Below are 23,353 nucleotides of genomic sequence, written 5' to 3' on the forward strand. Positions count from 1 at the left end.
CCTTGTCACTGAGTCAAGAGGAAAGAAAAAACTATGCTCCGTTTTGGAATATAACAATATAGTATAGTATGGTTTGTAATTTTTTTTAATGGTCATATATATTTTGAAAACTATTTGATCAATTTTAACAATGTTGATATACATTTACTGCTATATACATGTACATTTATGTATAAGACATTTATTTAATGTTTGGATACATCAATAGACCTTTTACAACCTTTAACCATTTTGGTATTGTGATACAAACATTGGAAACAAAACCAATTTCACAAATTCTACTATGTATTTGTGTTTTTCACAAGATACATGTATATCTAAAATAGTATAACTTATGACAACTTTTATCTTCAATGGTATTTAGCATTTTTCTTAAAATATGCTCTTATACTCTCTATTTGGGCTAGAAATACTTAGTGTAATATAACTAAACTATATAGATTTTATAACAATCAAAGATATCTATACAATTAAAAATTTGAACTTATTTTTTTACCAACTCTTAGGTGTCTTTTTTCAACCATTTTTGCCTAAATGATAGACTTACACATAATTGTATAAAATAAAAAAGTGTCATTAGATATACCAGATAAAAATACATTATCACAATAGATGAAAGAAACATGACAAATGGATGGAATAATGAATAAATGGAAGCATGAAATAATGTAATATATGGCAATAGTTTATGGGCAAGGTATTAATTGCATAAGACTATCTGATACAGATTTCCTCACTAATATATATTAAAACCAACAAATTAACCATGGCTATATAAATCTGTACAGATGAACTTCAATACATATCAACAATCCGATATAATTTGTGGATTATCATGGAAGACTACAGAAACCTCACATTTTAATATAGGCCTATGCGTTAAAATGCTTTTCACCAACAGCATTAATTTATTGTCATCATTTAGAGGTCACCAATTAAAGGATAACCTATCTTTGAATCACCTAAATTTAAAAATATATCAAACCCTACAATATTGCCACAATTTACTGGGGGGTTCATTTCCTGAAAATGATAATTTCCTATTGTTATCTGATGATCAAATCAAGAATATCAAAGTCTTTGTACGTACAGAAAAAAAATCAAATATTTTAGCATTTTTGGTTGACATAGTACATACATCACTTATATAAAAATCATCCTCGGCTTGCTTTCTGACTGAGGTTCGACTGATCAGTCAAAGACTAATGGATTATGATTAGAATGTATCAAACAAGTAGAATGTAGCCTACTGTATTAGAAACTGAAAACATCTTAATTATGATGAGACACCTTTTGATCAGGTACCAAAGCCAATAAAATTATTGTCATGGATCTAACAAAACCCAGTCTAGTCAACAGAGTAGCTGTAAGGAACTAAATTTATCCACTGAAATATGGCAGAATTGTTTTACATCAATTCAGTACATACCAACATACTTTAATTAATGAATCCACATAAATGGATCATAAAATATTACAACAGATGCATTGAATTGTATGTAAATCACTGATAACTATTAAAATACTGCAAAATGATAAAACTATAAAATAGAGGATATTAAATGTTATATGTATATCAAGTGGTAAGTAGTCTATTATATACAATTTATACAAATTAACAGATGATTGAATGAATAATTAGAGGTATTAGCTTTATTAATGAAATAATTAATATCATGATGAGATCACAGAACAAGACTTTGATTAAACGCTATTTATACATTTACTTATATAAATATTTTTGTACAATACCGTAACATCTAAAGGGGGAGTACATAAATCTAATAACCCATATTATGGTCAAAGATACGTTGGCAGACAGACAAGTTGTCCCAGAAGACCACAAAGGTTGTCACCTGTTTATTCTTTTTTAGTCAATGTACAAGACACCAAAAACTGATCAAAAATAACAAACTTACTAAATATGCATTATGTAAGAGCTAAACCTGCCTATAGCAGATTTTTATTTTGGTCTCAAATTTTTCACACGACAAGCCCATAATCAAATCTCTAGAATATTGGATGGTTGTGATATTGAACAGAGTGGAACTTGGTCGCCATTTAATAATTTAATTTTTAAAATGGATAATCAAGACTTTTGTAACGGTAGCAATGAAAATTGAGAATAAGCTATTCTTCACTCATTCATAACTCCACTCAGAATGAAGTAATTTTCAATATATTCCTTTTTCATTATCTATTCTTGAACTATTATAGCAAGAACTGTCAGGTTTTTTTTATCTAAATCCTACATAATGCATCTTTAAGTAATTATCAGAAATATTAAAACTTGATTAACTCAATATTCAGATAACTTTAGCTGTCTGAATTATCAGAAATCACTGAAATCATCTCATGCATGTGTATGAATCTCAAGTCAATTTGATAACATTAGGCATCTTCATCTTATAACATAAACACGATTGGCGATGGATGGATGGATAACGCCAATATTCAACCAATTATTAAATCATTTTTTTTTTATGATCTTTTTTTTATAAACTGGTAATTAACGACCCTCAAATTATATGGTAACATTGCACAAATACTGGGCTGTTGAGACTCTAAAGGCCATTTTCTCCGATTCATGTTTTTATAGGTTATCGGGTTTATGTACCGAGTCTAAGGACTCACAGAGTCCTTCAATACTAAAGACAAAATACATAGCACAGGGAGAACCCAAACACGTTCACTTCTTTTTTAATTAAATTTTTAGTCACAACCAGCAAATTAATTCCATAATTAGAAACATTCAATGCATAAATATAATCTACTGAGCATGAAATGAACAAATACTTTTCACAACCATTTTTAACTTTGCACTATTAAACATTAACAAAAAAGAATAAATGTATATACTTGCATACATGATAATAGAAATGGCGGTCTATTGGTAAGATTCCTGGGGTGTTAGATGATTTGCTTTTTTTTTAACATTAAAGATGGCATAATGGAGAAATTATTATCATCATGAAAACAAATGAATAACTAATGACAATATAACATCATTATCAAGACTTTCCTAGCAAGATCACAGTTGTAAAATATGGACAATTTTAAAAGGAATGCAAGTTATTTGCTAAATAAATTTAAAAATATGATGAATCAAAAGTAATAACTTTTAAATAAGATGTAATGGATGTATAAGGATTAGAAACAATATTAATATGTTACAACTTAATTTAACCTTGTAAATGTTGATTTTATATACACACAAATTGTATGTGAGTCAAGCATTTCTTTTTGATGATTTCTTCCCCATCTGAAGTCTTCCTCGTATCTGTACACTTAAAGCTGAACTCTGATTACAAAACTATGGAAATAATTAAATAAAAAAAAGATAACACCCCAAACAGTCGCCACACTTGTTTTCAATTTGTAGAACAAACATGACGACTGATGACGGGTATAAGGGAGGGGATAGGCAGGCCACGTCCACATCCAGTATATGTTGTCGAGCACAGTGTGCACATCTGGCTTGCTATATTTCAAGTATGGCGACTGTTTGGGGCATTAACTTTTTTTTATTTAATTATTTCCATAGTTTTTGTAATCAGAGTTCAGCTTTAACTCTCCTACATATTTATCTTGATAAACTTGGATTCTGTATAAAGATGAATTTTCTAATGTTATATTTTCTTGAAGATGCACGTCAATTCAGTTAAAATAATGAATTAACAGAAGTCTCTGTGCTCTTCTTTTCGATATGAAGAAAATGATGATAAAATTATATCAAGAATTAACAACAATCTAATTCTCAATATATGTAGATGATTTTAAAACAATGATGAATAAAATGATGATAACACAAACAGCATCAATGAACTACTTTCAGATGTGGTTCTTTCCCTTGATTTATGAGAGCAATGGAGGTCCGCCCAGCACGAATAATTTCTAAAGTCATATCTTTACAATCGTGACAGATATTCACGAGAGGTCCTTTTAACACTTTAGCCGGAGATGGTTTGAAATACATGGATTGTGAACGCTGTAAGCTGGATTTTTTATTTTTAATGTCTTTATCTTGTTTACGACTTGATGATGGTGTTACAGGATTAGAACCGGTTGGTGCAAAACTGAAAAAGAAAAAAAATATCATCCATGAGTGCATCTACCATAATAAAAGATGGAAGTTTAAAATCAGTTTTTTACCGACATTATTACTGGTAATCACATTCTCTTCATCTTAGAAAATGAAATGAAATAAAATGGGGTTCAACGTCCTACATTTTAGAACTGAACTGGGCTTAAGAATATGGGCATACACCCATGGGCATCACACATGGGGGGGGGGGGGGTCCGACCCCCCCAATTGTTTTTCTGGGGGGTCTGAATATACTTGGACCCCCCAAAAAATTTACATAGTAGACCCTAACTCCTATTTATTTACAACAATTATTAGGATTAGTTAAGATTCTATCTGTATAAAACCTGTACATATCCCAATATGGTTTACATTGCTAAAATAAAACACAGAGAGAATCATCCTTGAAACATGTGTGAAGTGAAAAGTAACTGTGTTCCATAAAATTGTGTCTAGTTAATTTTTTTCTGCCACTTATCAGAGTGAATCGCATGTAGGTACCCAAAAACATTAACGCCAAAACCAAATATTTATTGCCAGCCACTTAACCATAATACTTTGCACGCGGTGGGCCAATCAGCAAACGAGTTGTGTAGACAGCATGGCCATGTGTTTGTTTATATTTTTAGGGGTTTTAAAATAGGGTTAGGGTTAGGGGTTAGGGTTGCGCCCCCCCCCCCCTATATATTTCACAGCTACGCCTCTGCATACACCATACTGACCATGGTGCTACGGCCCACTCTTATATTGAATTTCAACTGTCAATGGTTCTTTTACAGACACCAATGTGTACACAGGACTCCAATTTAGCATCCCATCCGAATGACTTGATGCTGTCGTGGTCAGTCCCTTCGTCCTGCACCAACTGACAAGGTGGAAACCACACTGTATATTCCAGTGGAACTTTGTCTACTAGCATGGGGATTGAACCTCCGACCTCCTGTTTAGTTAGCCAGCCCCTTAATCAATATGCCACTGAGGCTCCCTCTTTATCTTAGGTATATATTTTAAGAGGGAGAGTGATAACAGCAGCATACAATGTCCAGATTAATATAAAGCCCAATCATGCAACAATAAAGTTTAATGTACAGTTTAAGACCATACAAAAATTCTTCATATAGATTAATAGGCCATTTAAAGTTTATATTTTGTTTCAATTGATTTTACTCTCCATTTTTCTTATGACAATCATGGAAAAAATAATTTCTCTTTCCAGTAAAATTTGACTTTTGAGATATATGTGAAATAAATGTTTAAATAAATGAAATTACCTGACTAATCTGTTCATAGCTTCTTTGGATTCATGAGAAGGGGATCCAGGAGACAATGTATGAACAGGTATATTTTTAAAATGTTCTGTTGGTATATTCATCTGAAAATATCAATCACAAAACAATTATAAAGATGCATTATGTAAGAGCTAAATCTGCATATTTCAAGTCTTTCTTTTGGCTTTAAAGGATAAAATAGACAATTGAGGCCGAATCTCGGTTGTCAAGTACCATTGCTATGATAGTAAATGATCTACGCTTCATTTTCAAACAGTTATAACTTTGACCAATATAAAGTAATTGAATGAAATTTGCAATATATGCATTTTTCATTATCTAGGTTTGAACTATTATAGCAACAACAGCCATCTCTTTAAATCTTTAATAAAGCATCTTTAAAGAAATCCACAAAACCCCCAATAAAAACTCAATAAACATTTGTTAAAACAACAGGTGCAGATAAGAACCAGATTAACCATCTGTTTTCTCAGTAGTATTTTATATATATATATATATATATTACACAGTATCAATTGCAGATACAGGTGCTCTTTTACAAAAATATTAATAAATCAATAAATGCTCTTTTTCCTATTAATTTTACTTCACTGAATATGCTGTAAAATTGTCAACTTGCTCTGTCAACACTGGGAATTCTTTGGAAAGAAATACTACTATAGTTTGAAGGGAATGGCTGGAATTAGTGCCCCACCTGAGACAGATCACCAAAATTATGACTTTTAATCGATAAATCTCTCAAATATGATTCCAAAATTATAACTGAACATTTTTCTTGGCCCAAAAATTACATCACAAAGAATGGTAATAAATCACAACTTTATGTGACATCACAGAAAACATATCTCAATAGATCCAAAGTGGTGGAATTGACAGAACCCCTACATTATGTTTTTCAATCGATAAATATCTCCATACAACCCTAAAATATTATATTTGAAAAATTTTCTTGCCAAATAATAAGTTGGCTAAAGAATTGTAAAGTTATGTATCATGATTAGTGTATTTGACATTTAATCGTGATGTAGATTCTTTGAAGTTTAAATGTCTGTTGCAAGCCTATATATTTGACATAGAAAAGTTTCAAACTCGTATCTCTGAATATGATTAACTATGGTGAAAGCTACTGTCTCTAGAAACAAATGTAGAGAGAAACCATAATTTATTGCACTCTGATTGATTAATATGAAGTCAAATCTTCATATTTGGATCTTGGAAGTGTGAATTCAGCAGGGCTTCCATAATCAGCATTGTTAATAATATAGGCCTACCCTTTCATAATTAGGCCTCCCTATCATGCAAAATGCCTGGAATCTCTACTTTCTTTAAACTGTAAAATAAATCATTCCTAAAGGATATCTTACCTTCCGAAGGCACTTGCTACAAACAGAACGTTTACAAAATTTACACTTTGTACCCCATTCTCCAAACAAGGAGAACTTGATTTTTTTACATGTAAAACAAATCTGAAAAGATAACAAGAAATATAAATAGAGTTGCTCCCCTTTAATATCACCATCAAAACATCTATTACCTTGACAAGTGCATCAACTAAAGTTTAGACACACCCACTAGCATCACCTATGTGACGCTGTCTGTTCCAATTGTGCATTCGAATTGTTGGTTACAGTGTGCCTTATTTATCAGACTTCTAAAATTTAAACATAAATTTCCATTGGAAATAGTTGACTTCAAATTTAAACATTCACGAAAATTAGTCTAGGACTGGTTGAAAATATTGCATTGTCTCCAATCCGATGAACAACAAATATTGTCCTCATGATTATGGTTCAAAATCATTTGGATGGGTTGTATTTCATATCATAGGCCTAGCATAACTTGTCACAAGAGGAGGATGTTTTTTGATGGTTCAAAAAGAAACCTACTACCGGTACATGAAAAATATTAAATGTAATCCTGGGGGGGGGGGGGGGGGGGGCAATGAGATTTATTTTCTCATGAAATCTTAACATATCATGGCAATAAATTATTATCTGTTAGCTGTAGCTATGGGCACAGTGTTGTAGTAATCTTTAACAGAAATGTTACATCATGAACAGAGCAATTTTTTTATCAAGAAAACATTAATTTTTTATAAGGTGAGAGGAGAGGACATGCCAAATGTGCTCCATGATTGAGGGCTAAAATAATATAAATTATAATTTGCTACCTATTTTGTAACTAAAATGTTCTTTGGTATTCCTATTATCTAAGACAAATCTCACCTTTGATTTTGCCACTTGATTATATAAAGTAGGTTGCGTAATTAAAGATTCTAGTTCAGCTTTGGTTAAAACACTTCTTATATGAGTCACCTCTTCTAAGGTAAGATTTAAACATTCAATAGGATTTTTCCAACGTTTCTAAAATAAATACAAAAGAATAAATACTTAATCATTCATTTAGATTAAAACATCAAATAAATACACTAATGATACTATACAAAATAAATACCCTGATATACAAAAACACACAAAAAAACAATAATTTATTTGAAACAATGTGTAGGCTACCCATGTGTGCAGAACAAAAATATAATTTTTCAGGAAAATAAATCAACCATAAATATGTACATTGGCGTCAAATACGAGTTTATCTATTCAAATTTTAAAGGAAGTGTGAGGTCGGGAGGGGTCTTTTGTTTTGTTGAAAGTCCAATTTGAGTATTTATCACTGATGTTGAATGTCTTCAGTCATGCAAGAATATGTCATGACATACACATGCTCTAAAGTTAATTTATCACAGATGAATTATAGAAATGCTGAATTCAGTTACAACTGGTAAGAATGCATTCACTATTACAAAGGGAGTTAATTTAAAATGGTTTTTAACTATCATTAACAACTTTTTAAAAATGGATTCAATTGGCCTATCACTAGAGCTACACCCATTAAGGCGTGCCCAGATACATTTCTGTAAATTTCTAGTTCAATTTATTAATTTGAATATGATAACTTGATTTTATTCAATAACTTTTAATTTAAACTGTCATGCTACATATCACATACAAATAGCTTGGTAATTAAAATTTGACACAAAGTTATCTAAATGCTTATATTCCCTATGCTCCAATGAGACCTATATTTATAACTAGTGGACGGCCCTTACAGTAATTAATTTGAATAATGTATCAAATATCTGCCGCAAATCAGACCAAAACAGCTAACTGCTTCGCTAGTGGTACTGGTTTTAATTGACATACAGTAATTGAAATATTGTCTAATTATTTTAAAACTTGTTTCCCATGTGGAGAAAAAAAACCCATGGCATTTCAATGCAAATTAAAGAACGTTTTGCAGATATTAAACATAACAGACCTAACCAGTTAAGACACATTTAATCTCGAAGGACACACGGGTAGAAATGTTATGATAAAACTAAATAAACATTTCAAGACTGATCCTCCTACTGACAAAAACAATGTCACTAGCAAAGATTTTTTGAATTAAAGTGGATTCACACTTTAGAATAACATAAACAATAAGATTTAGTCCCAAAGAATCCCCAAACTTTTTGTATACTTTAGTCTTTATTTACTGATCCTTCTGCACTATTTTCTTGAAATTCTGTTAGCTATTTCTCTCATGTGCATGTTTCAAAAAATTCCTCTGACGTCACAATAGGGACTGTCACTCGCTAATCCTGACTCTGAGGAAGGGTGTTCAAATCATGTCGTCAAAAACTCTAGTGATATTACGAAGACATGCATATTTTACAATCAAGACAAAAAATTAAATGCACACGTTACAGAAAAAAACAAAATCCACACGTACATAAATTAAAAATGCACACATACTTATATAAACTTTAAAACAAAACATATAATTCAAATTTGAAAAGATTGAAATTCAAATCAAAAATAAATGTGAAACTTAATGAAAATTGATGATGTTAAAGAAAGTGCTGTAAGAATTCCAATTGAAAGTGTATTTCAAGATAAAGTAATAATCCGTTGTAGAAAGATTTTAAAGCTTGACAAGTGCATTTAGCTTATACTTTAAGCTTATGATATATGTAAGCAAGAACTTGATGAATTATTGGCCCAGCAAAAAATACCCACTATTATTAGGAATATAAACTCATATTAAATCACTAGTTTCTAAGAAATTTAGTTTAATCTGTGAAAAATACTTTCTAAAATGAATGTTAACTTTTGATTGCAGTGCAGTAAAAATCTTAAATCTTAAAAACTTCCTTTGAAAGACTTATCTTAGCATTTGCAAGCAACCTTAATATAGCTAATTCAATAGAATAATTAAAGCTCATACTTTTTAAGAAATAATTTAAGACATAAACACGGATAACATTCAAACAAAACATTAAAAAAAAAATACTCACATAAAATAAACAGTTATAGTAAAATATAATTTAATTTCTCAAGTGTTTTTTGAAAATAATTACCTACATACAAAAGAATTTTGGGACAAAGTAGTCACTCATGTGGATATGATTTTTTTTTTTTTTCATATTTCAAAATTGAAAGTAACATAAATTTCAATATTATAATAATTGTTGGCAACATTGTACAATCATTATTGAAGATTTTAATAAAAGGTCTTTCTCTTAAGTATGAATTTAAAATTATTAGTATATTAAAACATAGATAATACATGAATTAAGAAACACCAAAGTTTTCTTTTTAATCAACAGAGGTGAGACAGGGGGATCAGGTTTCCCACTTTAAAAATTTCATGTGCCCTCTTTTATCCAAAAATACTTTCTAAAAATCAAAATCCTACCAAATAGACGTGCCAATGTAACTTTTCTGGATTTCTGGATCCATAATTGTCTTTGATTAAGACTGGTAGCTTAATGCACCAGTTTGCATATATAGCAGAGGCTAAAAGATATTTGGTACTTACAGTCCATGTATTATGTATGTGTAAAGAATTAGCAGTGCTAGCTGTATACTTACCGGAACAGGGCGACAGTCTGGGCAAGGTGCAGAAGAATTAGTAGAAGTCCGACAACATGCGGATTTCCAACTTACATGCATAAGTTCAGTAGCATTCAATTGACTAATATCAGCACAACCAACATCAGTGATTGAATCATCTGCTTCAGATATAGCACCCAAGCAGGTAGACAATTTTTGACCTTTTGTCTCACGTTTCTTTGGTGCTATAATTTGGTTATTATTTTTTTGACTAGAATGTCTTTGTGTCACTCCACAACAACTGGTATGTACACTTTCTGGACTAGTAAAATGAAGGGGGTCTGATGGAGCTTGAGCAGGTGGGCTGCAAGGTTCATCCGCCACTTCCTCTAAGGGTGGTAACTCTTGTTGAACTACCTTGCCGTCTGTTGGTGATTCACAGACCATGATGGTATGTCTTCTCTGTAAGGTGCACTGACGTCTTTCACCGGTTGTTGCATCCCTCACAACTATAGACAAATAATACCAAAGCCATGAAATTATCATGCACAAAGAAAAACTACTGTTAGTAAGATCTACTAATTTAGATGCAAGTATATTCTTTTTTTTTTCTTTTTACAAATATGTTGACTTCTTTTCTATCCATTATTATTTCAACATTTAGATCTACAAAATTTTCATGCACCTAGAAAACTTAGAAAGCTCCTTCCTTACAGTTAACTCCTTTCCTTGACAATTGTAGGCCTTTTACCCCAAACAAATTAGGCATTGGTTCTTTTACAAGATTCACACTATTTAACCCTTTAGGTACTGGTATGTAGTCCAATATAAGATCATGTTAGGTTTCAAAAATACTCAAAATGTATAGTTCTAAAACCAAATAGGCATTAAAATTATGCAAATATTTTTTCACTACTATTTTCCATCTATTGTTTCATTTTGGAAATTTGACTGTATGACATTGTCACAACCATGGGACTGTTGTGCATCAAGGGTTAAAGAAAGTGAAACATAGGCCACCAAAGATTTCTTTTTTGTTTTGACTAACTCTTCACCCATATACATAAACATTAACAAATTGTTTTGAAACCTTGTGCTATTTACAAATCAATATGTTCCCAATGTTTAGAAACAAGCCAGTTAAACTAGTAACCATTGCCATGCAATGAAATGTAGGGCTACCTGCTTGTTGCCATGATGGATTGTCAGCCACTGGTGTTACAGGGGATAATGGAGACATGGTTGCTTCTAATTTTTTCTTCTCTTCATCAGTTTCTTCATGATAATCATCCTCCTAAAAAGTCACAAAATAATTGAATTACTGTAACATTTACAAGAAAAATTCATTCAGTGAAAATTCACTTTCAATAATGCTCAACATTATATAACCACCAAGGTTTCTGGCATTAAAAAAGGTCTTTAAATTGAGACTTACCTTAAGTGATATAAATTGGAATATGTGTGACACTCAAATGCTAACATATATTCCAATTTATTGGTTGAAAACTCTGGACCTGAGAGCATTTACTAGTAAAACAAGTGTGGCCAATAACCTTACAATATAACGCTAAAACAGGTGACACTTATTCAACATCTAAACAGTCATATCAGAGCTTTGGGTCAATTATTTATTTTATTTCCTACATTGGTTCATGAATGTGCTCTGTCCACAACATAAAGCTATTCACATAATTCTCAGCACTCAATTCGATATCCACATAAATAAAATAATTATCTTTACTTACATCGAAACTATTATTCAACAGTAGATTAAAATCAGGTTTAATAATTTTACGGACAGGAGGTGGACTCTCTTCTTCATCACTTGAATCTAACTTTGTTCGTGAGGTTTCAACTGTAAAATATAAAGTATATTATGATATATTTCATGTCATTGACATGGTAACCATAACAGCACTAGCCTTGGATGATGCATAAATAATTTATGAGTCAGTATCGCTCCAAAGTGGGATTAAACCTGAAACAGAGGGATATGTAAAGAAAGTGTTTCAGACCAGTGCCAGGTATACCTATGGGCTTGGCAGGCTGAAGCCTAGGGCCTCAAAATTTAGGAGGCTTCTGGTCAAGGTCTATAATATTTTAAATGATTTGGTGTTGGTTTAACAACAATGGTAACAAAGTAGCAAGAATATAATCCCATTTGAATACAATGCGATTACTCAAGTGTACTTTTTTCCCCTCCATTTTCAAACAATATGGTTCATGTAAATTTTGTGGATATTGTAGCATGCTGTGACAAAACAAGATTGTATGAAAAAACCTTTTTTTTCCTCCCCCATAACTTGATGAAAATTTCAAGAATGTTTACACTGTAGTCATTTCCCCAGGTCAAACTAAGGTGTTGCTTTATTGACAAATAGAACACGCCTAAATATTTAACACTACCAGAGGAGAGTATTTCATATAAACGTGACAGACAAAGAGTAGCTAGTGGTCATTTAATATAATTGACAGAGATCACATCCCATAGTAACGGTAGGTACAATACATGTGATAAATTACTACACTGACACCCCAACTTCACAATACAAAAACTGTCTTTAAGAGTCACTCTAATTATCATCTTATTCATACCTATGTCAGTTAATTAAATATCAAATAACAGTGGCAGATTCAGGTGTGGAACCCTAAATAACAGTATCAAAAATTCACTTATCATTCAGTTTCTAAATGAATCATGTAAATTTTCGCTTTTGGTTGGTTGGGGTTCTTTACTTGATGAATTTAAATGTTATATTCAGATCCAGATATATGGCACAAATCAATATTGACACCATTTTTAAAAATTTAACGGAGGTGGGGGGGGGGGGGCAGAACCCCTGTTCCCCCTAAACAAATATACTGTGGCCGCCTCTGTCAAATCCCTGAACCTAACCTTTGAATTTTATCTGAGGGCAAAGAAGATAGTGAATGGCAGGAAGGAATTTTTCATTGACCCTAATCTGTTAGACACAGAAAAGCTTAGAAATGAAATTCGGAGTATTCAAGAATATATTTTTTTTTGTTTTTTCCACACTTAAATCTAATTTTGTCAATATAGATATTTAAAAATGGACTTAAAAATTTGTTTATGTTTTTTTTTTAAATATGTCATATACCTTCAAATTTTGAAGGTATATGACATATTTAAAAAAAAAATATGTTCAAAACATATGTTATTATACCAACAAGTTCCATATATTTCTTGTATGTAACATTTCAAATTCTAATGTGTGCTGTTCGGTAAAGAGCAACAAATATGTAAAGGAATAACAGTGATTGGTTCATTCAAAAAGACTAGTTAAGATATGATAAATTATTCAAATACTGACTTATTTAATAGACATGATTAATACAATAACCCGAAGGCAGTTGTTGTCACGATTATTAATAACAGAAAAGAAAAAACCCAATAAATTAATCATCAATGATTATAGTAATATTAATCTTTTTATAAGATGTAAATGACTACATTACTTAATTGATCTACCAATATCTATAATTAAGCACAGCTGTATTTATCATTCATTGATAAAATTAATAAGTACTTTGTCTAATACATGTGGTAATACTTGTCTATCTGATTAATTAACATGTCTACATGTTCTTCAATCTGTTTTGCATATTAAAAATCTTTTAAGAGAAATGATCTTTTTTCTTCATAGCCTGGGCTCTAACTATGAAATTATTTCAATAACAATATTTTGGAATTATGGTTTGAGATATATTCTATGCATGGTTTTAGATATTAAACTTCTTTAAAGAATCTATCATACACGTATCAGTATGTAAAATCATAGTCATCATGGTGTTAAATAGACAAACTCAGGTAACGGGCATGTCCATAATAATAGGATGGTGAAATTCTTGGATAGGTTTTTGGCTTTAACGCTAGGGCAGTGTTCTGTGGTTGTATTCATTTAACAAACAAATCTCTTGATAATATTATTACTACAAATGGTCCTTTTATTAACGGACATCCTGTAGGAGTAGGTGTTTAGATAAAACCAACAAGAGTTTTATAAACTGATCTTCTATTAAAGATGGGCATCATGGTTTACAAATATGAAAGAAATACAAGTTATATCTTAATTATCACCTTCTAGCTAGAATTAAGTTTTGTTTAACATTTTATGATTTGTACACTACAATGCAATCTAAACTACTCTCTATAACTATCTTGGTCTGCTGTGACAGTTCTATTATATCAACCAATTATATACTATTAAAAAACCCATCTGATCCACTCTAATATGCTTGGGGTATAAAATTTATATAATGATCAACAAAACGCAGCCCTTGATACCAATACAGACAAGCTGATTGGCCAATAAGCTCTGACAAGGTTTAGAAAGAATATAAGGCAGACATTAATGTAATAGGCAACAACATAAATAAAAAGAAACAGAATTGACATCTGATTTTAATTGATTTCTAAATAATATAAATTATAAAATTCTTATAAAATTATAACATGATATTCTGGTCATTAAAAGGTTAAGATATTTCTATTATAAACAGCAAAAAGAAAACCTAAAAAAAGGCCATTATTACAATTATTACTGATCTCTTGTTTAAAACCATTGAGCAAAGCAATATGGTTGTTTGAATCTTTACATAACTAATAAGCGTGATGATGTTTTGTTGGAGATGAATAGTTATAACCTTCGTTAACTTTATTATAACAGGGTCGCTATATTAGTCAAGCCTCAATGACGCTGTATAGTGAGAATAATTTGATCTTCTCACATAAAAAATCAGAATACCTATTAATTTCTTGTGTATCTAGTCTAGTTAGTCTCATTGCCTTGAAAACAAACAATATTTATATTCAACCTACTTCTATTACTTATATAAAAGTGTGGGAAAATATAATTTATCCTTTCTCAACAAGTTATAATATATGCTATGTCAACAAGCCATTATATGAATAAAGGTGGCGAAACACCATCCTTACGTCTTGTCAGGTTACAATATCGGTGGAATTTTAAACAGATTATAGTATCAATACATTATTTTAGTGCTATTGAATCCCTTGCAAACTACCATATTGTGAAAGGTGATTCTCTAATAGGACTATAAGTCCAAAAATGGTTCAGTTCCGTTCAGTATTTACAAATATATATATTGACTTGACATTTCATCGATCTATGCCGATTGCTATTTAATAAGCTCACAGACATTTTGTTAAAAGTGAAAAATTATTGATGCCCCTATTTTAAATCCAAATGAACCCATGCCAGGAGGTTATCTAGCATTTATATTTTGACTTTTGTTTTCTTAATCAAATGTTAAATAATCAATTAGCGTGGATTAAGCCGTGAGAAATTTGATATTTTAGCAAAAAAATTCAAATGATGCATTGTTACTTTAAGAAGATCCTAAAATATTCATATGCTGTACTTCCAAATTATGAAAAGTAATGGCCAGGGGGCTGTTTCACGAAATTTTAACTAAGATAAAATTCAAATTTTAGTAATTTGTTTGGATAACATTAGATTGATTTTAGTGCTTAGCCAATCAAAATTGAAGTATCTACTAAAATTTGGATTTTATCTTTAGTTAAGATTTCGAGAAACAGGGCCCTGGTATCTTCACAAATAGACATAACTAATCTTGAGAGCAATAAATTTTTTTACTAGAAAGTTTTAAATGACAAAATCTGAATTGAATGTCCTTTAATTGGTGTGCTAAACTTTCATAGGCAGTTAATTTTAATGCTAGGAATTTCAAACAAGACAAAAATAAGAGCCTTAACATTCAACAAAGTTGTGGCACTAAAATCTATTACTCACAATACACACCCTAACAATAAAGTACTATATAGCTGAAATTATATATCGTAAATTATTCACAATCAAATAATTATCTAATTAATATATTATGCGGAGGCTGTTGTATATTGCATGACTCATTCAATAATACAGTATCAGTATTTCTATGGGCTTATTGGCTGTAAAAGACAAATTAGTCAGCTTATAGAGATACAGAGTATAAACTGAAACCACATTCCATACACCCATAGTTCTATGCATGATGGGGCGATCCTCGGTTCATCAGTCGATCTTCTGTCAAAGATCGTAATTATATAGCCAAGATTGATGTAATTGAAGTAAAGAAAGATTCTTTAGGATTCAATTCTTAGCATATAATGCTCAGAACATGAGGCAAGTACAGTGTGGGAGGGTATACTGTTGTAAATTGCCCTTTAGTTTATCAACCAATAAAAATGTTTGTTTCAAAATTTACCATTAAAAAACTCAGTGAACACATCAATAAATTTGGATATCTATATGAATGTGAATAATTTTTAAAAATATTACTTTGATAAAAAGCAGCAAAATCACTTTTGATATTTTGCTATAAAAGGGGAAAGGCACATTTCATCAATCTGTTTTATATATTGGTTTTGACACAGGATGAGGTGTGGCCATATACTTTAAACCTACACCTGATTTTTAATGTATTTCTTAAATATATTTTTATAGTTTGTCAAATACAGGACATTAAAAAAAAGTTGTTTTAGAAAATACTTACCAACTAATTTTCCTTCTTTAACTGAACGTAATTTAGGTTGAGAACGGATATCTTGTAACAAACATTCATGTGGATCTGGAGGATTGGGTGGTAATGTTTTCAACTTCCTGTCTTTAGCCTAAAATATATTATTAACAAAATGTTGGATAAATGTGAAACTCAACAATGGTAGCAAAGAGTTATAAATATCAAAATTAAGAAAATTAAATGAGTTCATATGTGTAGCCTATACATAATAAAGCCAACAACATGCCAGCCTCCAAAAATAGCAGCAGTATTTTATGGTGATAACCATTGCAAACTCCTAACTTAACCCTTTAGTACTTAGACTGCCCCAAACTAGGTTTCCTTAGACAGTCCTAAACTGTACCAGTATTAATATATAAGTTTTCTCTAATTTTCTTCAAGGAACTGGGGTAGTCAATAATTACATGTACCAAGTGCTAAAGGATTAAAGTTAGAATAAATAATTTTGAGTCAATATGTTATTCGATACTTTTTAGTCTTGCAGAAGACTACAATTGACGTTAATTATGGCATATTCTCACTTTTACTGAGTTTTTAACATTCTGAATATCAATGATAATGTTCTAAAACATCAGACACTTTCAGGTTTACATTCCATTCCAATACCCTAGATAAAAGCAGAGTTTATCGTCAAACAACATAAAAAGACCAAAAAGTACAATGTATATATTGACAAACATCTAAAAAGTCTACAAAGATCCAGAAAAGTATACACTAAGACTGTAAACAAACATTTTGTAACACTCTCTTCAATCTTTTTCCAAAACTTGAAACCAGAAACATTTTTTGGCAACCTTAAATAGAAACTTTAACCTGGCTTGGAGAAACTTGTGACAGATGCTTTTGTTGTTAAAACAACTTTGCTTTAATTTGTTTGTTAAACTGCAAAAACTAATGAGGATACAAATTCATTAAAATTTTAGTTTTTATCCCATTAAATTTTGGGGGGTTAAAATCCTGTAATATTTTGTAGTGACTGACTGAAGTTTTCCAGTGTCCATAGAAAATAAATCAAATTGCAAATTCGTTTTGAATTCGAATTGTCAAGCATATTTTCATCAGTATAACATATTGTAGAGGGGTCTCAAAGGTTACAATATGGTGTGTTATAAATTGTACACTCCTGAAAAGCACTTAATCTACTGGTGTATAAATTATAATAAAAAAATTATAACATTAACTCCAAGTAAATCAAAAGTCAATCCCATATGCCAATAAAATTGCCTACCTTCTTTTTGGATTTAGAAAACTCCATGACACAAGTACAGCAGAACAGACGCAATAAAATACGCCTACGTGGCTCTTTCATCCACATTAACATGGCATAAAGGTCAAGGATACAATTGGAAGTAAGAAATAGGAGTCTATAATATCCATAGCAACCTCTCCAAACTTATATAATAGTATAAGCAGTTTTAGTTATGTATTATAGGAATCTCCTATTACTAATGTGTTACATCTGTCCAATGGCACCTCGTCATAAACAATACTTATAATATATACAACCACTATAAGTCCTTTCTAAAATGTCACTGTCGACTCATTAATAAGTGGAAAATTATCTATAATACAGAATTCATCAATTTGTATGAATTCCTGAATACAAGCATACATGGAATTTATCCAAGTTTATCTGCCAATTTATCTAGAACAATAACCACTACATGACATGTAATTTGTTCTTGTACAAAAAGGAATTGATTGCAGGTTTCAAGTGGCGAATAGAAATTGATTTTATAAAATATGTTATAAGTCAAATGTAAAAACTTACAAGGGGAAAGTAATTTAATAGTTTGACATTTGATTTATAATCTAGAATATACTTGTCGACACATTTTACTGAAACAAACACAGAATAATTTTCTTGTAGACCCATGGTTATGGATCACATATCGCTAAATATTCAACTACCCTTATGCCACAATTAAGCCAGTGTAATTTATAGCTGTGATGAAAATATCACTGGTTCATGGGTCTAGTCAGCTTTTCCAAACCAAATTGTTCTAATACTAGTCAGTATGTATATATATCAGCATCAGGACTTGAATACTGGCTTATTTAGAAAGTCAATTTCTCTTACTCTGTACAGAAGTGAATTTAATGTGACAAAACTCCTTTTTTTAATGCACAGGTACATCAAGTTACAATTGATTGATTGATTAGAATAATCGATCAGATTGCCAGTGATGTTTTTAATAAAAGTTGGAGCCATTAAGTTTCCTATAAGAGTCTATTTCAGAATTAATTACGGTACTCAGAAATAAATAAAACCATTCTAAGCTCATATCATTACCTTACATAGTTAGTGAAATTCAACTGGGAAGTGACTACTAACAGAATACACCATCCAATAATATTAAAAATAAACATGTCAGATGTCAGATGAGGTGTGTGACTATTGATTAAAATTAACAAATAACAAGGGTAAAATATATGGCGCACTTCATCTTTACATTTCTCATTAGGCGTATGCTTTTTTAAAACTTACAGACACATTATTTTCTGTTTAGAAGCGCCATTCCAAATCTCAAAACTAAGAAACAACATTGGCCTTTAATCCATTTAAAATAACAAACCTAGCTCTCTTGTTCTCATCTTTGTTGACAATGTTTCTTTTTCTAATTACACAAGTTTATACCAACTCAATCCGGCTAAATATTTGGAAACGTGCATAAACTTTTCACATCAAATACTACATCGAGCCACTGGGTACATATAGCTCTTTTTCTAAATTTACTTTCAGAACAAACTCTAGAGTCTACAGCAATAATCTCAACCATTTATATAAGTTGCTGATTGGTATTTCCATCCTGTTTTTCTTGTTACCAGAAATATGCCATATTATGTTTTTAAGTCACACATCTGTAGTGCAACATCATTAACATGCAATGCATTACACAATTAACTCCAAAGGTACAAAAACATGCTTGTATTACATGCTTCACAGGTCTTAAAGTCCAAATGCAATGGTGGTGCCAGGATTTTCAAGGGGGGGTGGCCACCTAAAAAAATTCTAAATTTCTCGGCAGAATACACAATTTTGTGTATGTTCAGGATAAGGAAACCAATCAACAAGAAATAATTGCATCTTAGCATCGATCAGAAAAATTCCAAATGTCATCCACTGGAATTTCAAAATAAAACTGCTGCCAAATGACAGCTTCTCTAGTGTTTTAGAATTTCATGTCAGTCATGGTGTTAGAAGAATTTTCTGAATTTTTCAAAGCTTGAAGATTTTTTTTGAAAAACATGTTAATCATTGTCCATTAAAATCATTCTTAGGTCATGTCTTTGATTTTGTTACAAAATCTGAAAGATAATGTAACAAATAATGACTGACTGTTTCTACAAAGAACACATTAATGGATTCACAGTTAAAATGTATAATACCTTTTTTAATGGGGGCCTGGAACGGATGAAGTCTAATATCACATTATGGGCATCAGTTTTAACTTTGTGAGGTAATTCACCATTAACCTAAAGGAAACAAACATGCAAGAAATAGATTTATTAGTCAAATGCAAGCAAGGTCATGCCATTAAAGGTACACAGGATGGCACTTTTCCAAAGGTTTAGCCATTGGTTTTTCTTTTATATAGCCACCATTCATCCCTCCCTCTCAATAATATAGAAGAGCTTTTTTGACTGACATATGTAAGCTTACATACAACAATATCTGTTGAAGAATTTTTTTTTTTTACGTTAAATTTTCTTAACTTAACATTGATGAGCTTTATCCTTTCTTTTGCAAACAAAGTGTAGGAAATTCAAAACTAAAGTTGTTGAAAGATGAAACAAAGAATTACAATAACTGAATAAATATTAATTTTCAAAAAAATTCATTATAACATCTAAAATTTAAGTCAAAATGTTTCAAAGAATATCAAGGAATTATCACTTTCACAAGCAAAATAATTTTGAATAATACACTATAATGTACTATTTTTAAAATAACCATAGTCTGAACAACTAAGAGTAAGATTTTTTCATGAACGTTCCCTAAATTATTTAAAAAACACTATGACTCGTAATTTGATAGTTAAAACATATATATCTTCGCAGCTTAGTTTTAATTTTTGCACACAATCTCATTAGAACATGCTTGATTCAACTGTATAATCAAATCACATCAAAATTAAAAGCGCTAATGCCTCTCAAATATTAGGTAAAGCATTGCAAATATCACACAAAATTTAGCAAAAACATATTAAATGCACAAATACGGAAGTACAATTTTACAACACTCCCAGATGTTATTTATACACACAATACTGTCTGGAAACTACAAAAGTTACTAGATTCAAGTATAATATAGAAGCATTGTGTTGTAAAATAATATAAGTTATCACATGTGTGTGTAATGCATGGCTGTAGTGTAGTAAACTTTATACTCACCATTATTTTATGAAGGGCATATCTTCGAGATCGGATATCTTCAAGTAAGATTTCAAAAGGTGTTAGTTCAAATTCTACAGGTGTAAAATTAACATGTTCAACCTTTTTTAATCGGACACCTTGTCGTAACTGTCTCATAATTTGAACCCATAATGTAGTCTTGAAGAAAGATAAAAAAGATGACTTTAAACAGATAATACATGTAAAAATATCTAGAAATTTTGAATGTGATACTATATCAGCTAACTGTTTTCTTTTTATATTTTCAAACGTTCTTTTCCTCTCCTCATTAGATCTGTTGTAAGTACTACGTAAATCTTTACGAAAGTATCAATGCAGTGTAATTAATATGTCAATTTATGAACATATATTGGTGAATCAAAATCTTTGAATATTCAAACAGACTCAATTTCTGAGCATATAGAGAATCAATATGTTTTAAATTTAATCAGGGGTATTATTCTAAATATCAAAGTTTAATTCAACAGGTGATCTGTCACTGCTAAATAAATAAATAATGATTTTACCCAGTCACTACTTTCTAGATCATCTAAAGCTTGTGTATCATTATCTACACCTTGATTGGTTAAATTCTGAAACAAATTACCAACAAATAATCAATATTTAGAAATTTTAATTCATTTAACGAACATGCAATGTGAACTTATTAATAACTGTCAGATTAGTGTGGTTTAAAAAAAAATATCAATGTCCATATATGTATCTATAAAAAGGCATATGTTCGCATATATCTCAAAAGTTTAAAACAGGTAACTAGTTTTAATGTAAACTTCCTGAAAAATGGGCGCAATGGCTTTTATGAAAAAATACTATTAAAAAAAAGATGAGGATGTCAATGTAAAATAGAATCTAATGTAAACTTTTAATTGCTATAACTTGAATTAAAATTGTTCGAGTTTTGTGATTTTTGCACAATAGTATTAAAATACTATATTTAAACTTTATTCTTGAATGCTTGGGCTTTAAGGAGTTTTGTTTTGTTGGAATTTTTTGCTTAAAGTTAAAAGATTAATTGTAGTGATTTTCTAATATACAATCAAATTTTATCTTGCCTTTTTCCACATACACATATAATACCTGTGTTGATATACTTAATATAGAGTATCATAATACTTTTCTACTAATCTAGTAGGTAAATACAGTAGTATAATCATTGCCAAATACAACTGAACCTACTAACATGCTTTCTTATATTTATCTGAGAAACTATACGATTACTTCAGGTCTAGATCTATTATCCTACAAAAGCCCTTTCATGTAAATTGTCACTTAACCTAATTAGAATACAGTAAGGGTATCATTTGAGATATTAAATCAGAATTGCCCTCAATTGACAGAATATTTGAATTAGAACTTAAGTCTTTGGCGAAAAGGTCAACAAGAGAATACTTCAAGCTAAACTGTTTCACCTTTCAATGTAATCATACGGGTTGGATTATATAAAGCCTTAACATGCCTACCTTTTTTTTGGGGGGGGGGGGGGGGAATATCTATTTAACAAATTATTCAATTTTAATTTCAACTTAGATATACAATTATTAATGTCTTCTAGATAAATTAAGTAAAATTGTACAAGCTATATCCAAGGTTTATTTAATACTCATATTAAAGGGGCATTAGGTAAGATTAGATAAAGAGCTGACAGTTCTCGGTATAATAGTTAAAAAATAGATAATGAAAAGAGAATATGATGAATATTTCAGTCAAATTGCTTCACTCTGAACCTAGATATTAGCAATTTGATTTTAGGCTAGCCTTGATCGTCATTACTATCGTTGTAACGATAATAAACAAAGTCTTGATGGCACCAAGAGTTGATTATGGTCTTGTAATGTTTAGTTCTTGCATAATGTATGAGTAAGCAGATAAGAATAATAGTCTTTAAAAAATAATACATATTTTTTTACTCTTGAGGTATATGCGAATTATCTGGCTTGTGTATAAAATGTCAGTAAAAGCTACCAATGAAAATTTTTATGGTAACTGCAAAGATCTTTTTTTTCTTTTTTTTTTTTTGCAACAGTCCCAAAATAATGTTTCAATGTAAAAAAAAATAGGATTGTTCAGTACACGGATGTAAATGAAGTAAACTTTGGTGTGTAAAAACAGTTTATAGAATTTTG

At 30.6% G+C, this 23,353-nt stretch overlaps 1 protein-coding gene across 5 annotated transcripts in view; it reads right to left on the reverse strand.

Annotated features, from left to right (window-relative positions):
- Nucleotides 1–67: 67 nt before the first annotated feature.
- LOC126816540 (protein spire homolog 1) overlaps nt 68–23,353 on the reverse strand; it is a 50,217-nt gene continuing 26,931 nt past the window's right edge. For 2 of the 5 annotated variants that reach the window (XM_050543184.2, XM_050543185.2), the window contains 11 exons: nt 21,737–21,802; nt 21,210–21,368; nt 20,205–20,291; nt 16,788–16,905; nt 11,996–12,105; nt 11,433–11,544; nt 10,290–10,759; nt 7,599–7,736; nt 6,738–6,839; nt 5,356–5,456; nt 68–4,076 (listed from right to left, as the gene is read on the reverse strand). In XM_050543184.2, coding sequence (XP_050399141.1) covers nt 3,818–4,076; nt 5,356–5,456; nt 6,738–6,839; nt 7,599–7,736; nt 10,290–10,759; nt 11,433–11,544; nt 11,996–12,105; nt 16,788–16,905; nt 20,205–20,291; nt 21,210–21,368; nt 21,737–21,802 — 1,722 coding nt within the window. In that variant the 3' untranslated portion in view covers nt 68–3,817. The remainder of the gene's footprint in view (nt 4,077–5,355; nt 5,457–6,737; nt 6,840–7,598; nt 7,737–10,289; nt 10,760–11,432; nt 11,545–11,995; nt 12,106–16,787; nt 16,906–20,204; nt 20,292–21,209; nt 21,369–21,736; nt 21,803–23,353) is intronic. The other 3 variants (XM_050543188.2, XM_050543186.2, XM_050543187.2) reach the window with 3 other exon arrangements.

This window comes from Patella vulgata, chromosome 3 (genome assembly GCF_932274485.2).
Source record: "Patella vulgata chromosome 3, xgPatVulg1.2, whole genome shotgun sequence".
Classification (NCBI taxonomy): Eukaryota; Metazoa; Mollusca; class Gastropoda; family Patellidae; genus Patella; species Patella vulgata.